The sequence below is a fragment of the Rhinopithecus bieti genome, unplaced genomic scaffold (assembly GCF_001698545.2).
Source record: "Rhinopithecus bieti isolate Rb0 unplaced genomic scaffold, ASM169854v2 scaffold_2654, whole genome shotgun sequence".
NCBI lineage: Eukaryota > Metazoa > Chordata > Mammalia > Primates > Cercopithecidae > Rhinopithecus > Rhinopithecus bieti.
Window position 1 is genome coordinate 3,417,186 of NW_016804048.1, and position 5,453 is coordinate 3,422,638.

Here is a 5,453-nt window from a genome sequence, read left to right on the forward strand (position 1 = left end):
TTTTGAAAATTTTCAATATAGTTGCTAGTGGAGTGGGCTTACTTTGTGCCTCACCCATGTTTCCTCAAGACAAAACACCACGCTCACACCACACATACACCACAAAAGAACAGGTAAAAAGGGCACACACACACTTTTGTAGTTTACACCAAACCAAAATCAAAACCAAAATCAGAGTATGCAGAAATCCAAGCCAGGTCAAAACCAAAACCAAAGTATCAAGCAATCCAAGTCAAGTCAAAAACAAAAACCAAAGTGCCGGTACAGGCACATCATGGGTGATCAGGCCACGCTTCCACTCAAATGGAGTAGTCAAGTTCCCAAGACGGGTCCCGTCAAGCAATTCAAACCAAGTCAAAACCAAAACCAAAGTGCCGATAAAGGCACACCATGGGTGATCAGGCCACGCTTCCACTCAAACGGAGTGGGCAAGTTTCAAAGACTAGTCTTACCAAGTTTTAGATGTCCAGACTCCAAGTGCCCATTCCTTCCCGATGTTCAGCCACTGCATTGATCCTCCACGGGGGCCTGCCACACACTGCTCTGGCGAGGCATCCCACCGGAGCAAATGCCTACTCGGGAGCGCTCTCAGGATCCGTGTCGCTGGGGCTAGTTGGAGTCCCCGCAGGGATGTTCCACAGGGCAGGCTTAAGCCGCCTAAGGAGCTGCCTCAACCATCCGCCAATCGCCTCGCTTCCTGGTCAGGGAACCAAGAAATGGAGCAGGACAAGCGGCAGACAAAACTCCTCAGACACCGAGTTAAAGAAGGAAAGGGTTTATTCGGCCGGGAGCATCGGCAAGACTCCTGTCTCACGAGCGGAGCTCCCTGAGTGAGCAATTCCCGTCCCTTTTCAGGGCTCACAACTCTAAGGGGGTCCACGTGAGAGGGTTGTGATTGATTGAGCAAGCAGGGGGTATGTGACTGGGGGCTACACGCACCAGTAATTAGATCGGAACAAAACAGGACAGGGATTTTCACGGTGCATTTCTATACAATGTCTGTAATCTATAGATAACAGAACCAATTAGGTCAGGGGTCGATCTTGAACTACCAGGCCCAGTGTGTGGCTCTGGGATGTCTTCCTGTGGATTTCATTTCTGCCTTTTAGTTTTTACTTCTTCTTTCTTTGGAGGCAGAAATTTGGCATAAGACAATATGAGGGGTGGTCTCCTCCCTTAGTTAGGCTGTGAAATATGTCTACGTACTATTAGGCAATATTCACATCATGGGAAAGTAAGTACAGCTCTAAGGGTCACCAGTTTGCATTTCTTGACTTGAGGGTTGTCACTGTCATCTTTAATATCACACCACAGGAAGTTCTGTATTAAATACAATTTACCTTCACACCATGAGTAAACAAACAATATTTAAAAAATAGAAAGTATTTAGCTAGAAATAGTGCATAGCTTCAGGCCCGGTGTGGTGGCTCACGCCTGTAATCCCAGCACTTTGGGAGGCTGAGATGGGCAGATCACGAGGTCAGGAGATCGAGACCATCCTGGCTAACACGGTGAAACCCCATCTCTACTAAAAATACAAAAAACTAGCCGGGCGCGGTGGCAGCGCCTGTAGTCCCAGCTACACGGGAGGCTGAGGCAGGAGAATGGCGTGAACCCGAGGGACGGAGCTTGCAGTGAGTGGAGATCCGGCCACTGCACTCCAGCCTGGGTGACAGAGCGAGACTTGGTCTCAAAAAAAAAAAAAAAAAAAGAAATAGTGCATAGCTTCAAAGTTCTGATGAAGAGTTTCAGTAAGTTTACAACACCTGTGCATTTCGTTAGACTTCTCTTGGTATGATGAAGTCTACAAGGGGTAAGGAATATAAGTAAACTAGGAGTTAAGTGAATATTTCAAAACTGATCTATTTTCTCTTTTCTGTTTCTATGTCTCAATGTTTATTCACTTTTTCTTTCCTTCACTTCCCATGTCTGTACTCTATCCCTATTCTCATCCTGTCTTCTGTTTCTTTTATTCCTGGTTTTTTGTCTCCAGGCTAGCCTTACCTTGTCTTTTACTGAATTAAAAATCACAACATGTACAAAAGAGAATCACTGGATTTTTACAGGTGAGAGTAGACAGAAAATGCAGTATAGGGAGTACTATAGGCGGAATGTTTACTCTCCTCCCCTCAGTTCCTACGGTGAAATCCCAACCCCCAACGTGATGGTGTTAGGAGGGGGGCCTTTGGGAGGTGATTCGGTCATGAGGGCAGCAGTATGCAACAGGACAAAAGGAACCAGAAACCAACCCTGCTGGGGGCTGGTCTGGGACTTCCAGCCTCCAGAACTGAGAGCAGTAAATGTCTGCTGTTTATCAGCCGCCCTGTCTGTGTTACTTTGTTTTAGCAGCCTGAATGGTCTAAGACATGGGATTAACCTAAACTACACAGACTTTCCTTCAGGGGCTACCACTTCATGTAGTAACCTACGGCAATGTTAACAGAACGTCCTTAGTCTTCTCCCTTATAAATCAGCCCTTTCTGATACCTGAGTAAGTTATAAGAGGCAAGAATCGTACTTCCTTTAAAAGGTAACTCCAAATACCTGTTCAAGACTATTCTTTGCCAAGAATCTTGAATCTAAGAGGAAAATGGTGGTTACCAGGGGCTGGAAAGATGTTGCTAAAAGGTTACAAAATATCAACTAGATAGGAGGATTAAGTTCAAGAGATCTAGTGTACAATTGGCCAGGTGCAGTGACTCAGGCCCGTAATCTCAACACCTTGGGAGGCTGAGGCGGGCGGATCACTTGAGGTCAGGAGTTCGAGACTAGCCTGGCCACCATGGTGAAACCTCATCTCTACTAAAAATACAAAAAACTAGCCAGGCGTGGTGGCGGGCGCCTGTAGTCCCAGCTACCTGGAAGGCTGAGGTAGGACAATGGCGTGAACCCGGGAGGTGGAAGTTGCAGTGAGCTGAGATCGTACCATTGCACTCCAGCCTGGACAACAGAGCAAGACTCTATCTCAAAAAAAAAAAGGAAAAAAAAGATCTAGTGTACAACATGCTGACTAGACTGAACAACAATGTATTGCCGAGAGTAGATTTTAAAGTGTTTTCACCACACATACACACAGAAAGTATGTGAGGAATGTGTATGTTAATTAGCTCTATTTAGCCATTCCACAATGTACACACATGTCAAAATTACATGTTGCACAAATATACATTTTTAATTTGTGAATTTAAACAAATAAAACAGTAAAAAATCAATTAAAAATCAGTTAAAAAATGGTATCTGGAAACCCCTCCCCACCCCAAAATCTTGAATCTAAACATGGAATTCCCCAAGGTAGCTCCCACTGCATCAACCTACACAGCAACTGGATTTTCACAGGCTCTTTTCAATGTGTGAGTGAGAAGCTCACCTGTCCCCGGGTCATCTTCTGCAGCTCATTCTCCCAAGCCGCCTGGTCATCGTCCAAGTTATAGGAAGCTGGTGGAGTGAGTCCACGGAGGATCAGGGGGTCTCGGTCATGGCAGAGAGCTGTCAGGTGTCCAATGTACAACTTTAATTTACTTCTATTTTGGTCAAGTTCTAAGAGGGGCTGGATGATCTGAGGCAAAAAAAAAAAAAAAAAAAGAAAAAAAAATGAGGAAAGTCAAGGTCAGTCTGAAACGAGAGGTTCAAATATTCTTTATGCCTCCCAAGTCAAAGAAAATTGACCGAAGACTAAAGCTCTTCTAATCACTACTGAAATCTTCAGGATTACAGAAGCATTTTCACATACTGTCACACGTTGACGCTGTCACACCCAGCCACCCTTCTGGGAGGCAGGAAGAGAATGCTGGCTTAATATATCCACACCAGACGGATAGCTCTGTAGTGAGGCAGGGATTAAGCACAGGACTAACTCATTTTTACAGAGATGCTATTCCTGATACAGAAAGACTCCAGTTACCTCACAATTTCTCTTTTCACTTATTTATGAGTAGATTACAAAAACCTGCTAGTGAAAGCTGCTCATCTGAAAGCCTGGACTACATATACATCAAGTGTTCCTCCACCTCCTGGAATGGAAGAAAAATCCTGTCTCTGGAGAAAGTGCATGTTTTTCTTGGCCGAGAGACGTGATGAGGAAACTCATTACGAATTCTGCCTCATCCTGGCTTATGCTCCCCTCAGTTCATTTCACAGAGGTTATCCGATATTCTTCTGAAACAGCGACTGATAAATCCTTATATAACGCCTAGCACCTGACTTGCAGCCAGGGACTCTAAGATTCTTGGTTGGAACCCTGGTTCTGTGTTGTTCTTAAGTAACAGACTTGCTCTACGTTTTTTTCTTTTCTCCTTTCTTTCCCCTGCTTGAACAGCGACTCCTTCGATCCCTTCTGGAAGCACACTGAATGACGGATGACTCCTGCCCCAGGACTTCATTTGACAGCTCTCGTGACAATAGTCTGGCCAGGTATTTGGTAGCTGGTCAAAGCCTGGAGTGTTCAGGAAGAGAGTGGGGCCAGATCTCACATCACAGAACATTGAAGCATTACAGCAGCACCTGCCTGACACACAGCAGCTGTGAGCACTGTGAAGCACTGCCAAAATGCTGGCGGTTCTCAGCGTGTTCCCAGGGCTCACACGGCAGAGGTCTGCACCTGTTGCATGTCACCAGCCTGGCAACTTTCATGAACAGGACACCTTTGGCCTAACGAATGAATTGGGAGCTCAATGATCAAGTCAACAGAAGCAGGGTCTGGTATTACTTTCCACAGTAACACCGATCCCTCCTCGGACCCCCTCAGAGGACTGCTCCTGCCACCTTCCTTTCTTTCTTTTTAAACAAGAGTTTTTTAAGCAAATAAAGTTTAATGTTTTATTATAAAACAATATACACTTTACTCCAAAAAATGTGGGGAAAAAAAGAAAATATAAAGGAAGTAAGACAAGTGCATACACTTCCACCAAGAAGTAATCATGTGGCCGGGCGCAGTGGCTCACGCCTGTAATGCCAGCACTTTGGGGGCCGAGGAGGGCGGATCACAAGGTCAGGAGTGGGGAGTTGGATAGCTTTTGCAAACAATACCAACCTTTCAAAAATATTGTATTTTATTTCTGGGCATACACGTGTACTTGTGGTTGGGCGTGATGGAGCATGCCTGGAAGCCCAGCACTTTGGGAGGCCAAGGCGGGCAGATGACTTGAGGTCAGGATTTCCAGAGCAGCCTGGCCAACATGGTGAAACCCTGTCTCTACTAAAAATACAAAAATTAGCTGGGCGTGGTGGCATGCGCCTGTAGTCCCAGCTATTTGGGAGGCTGAGGCTGGAGAACAGCTTGAACCTGGGAGGTGGAGGCTGCAGTGAGCAGAGATCGCACCACCGCACTCCAGCCTGAGTGACAGAGTGAGACTCTGTCTCAAAAAAAAAGGATACTCATTGTGGAAAGTTTAAAAAGAATTCCAGGCCGGGCGCGGTGGCTCAAGCCTGTAATCCCAGCACTTTGGGAGGCCGAG

The 5,453-nt window shown here is 45.8% G+C and overlaps 1 protein-coding gene across 2 annotated transcripts in view; it reads right to left on the bottom strand.

Moving 5' to 3' along the window:
* The window catches only part of LOC108522856 (ELKS/Rab6-interacting/CAST family member 1-like), a 291,981-nt gene that overhangs the window by 66,582 nt on the left and 219,946 nt on the right, over positions 1–5,453 (bottom strand). For both annotated transcript variants that reach the window (XM_017863316.1, XM_017863305.1), the window contains one exon: positions 3,368–3,556. In XM_017863316.1, the coding sequence (XP_017718805.1) occupies positions 3,368–3,556 (189 nt within the window). The remainder of the gene's footprint in view (positions 1–3,367; positions 3,557–5,453) is intronic.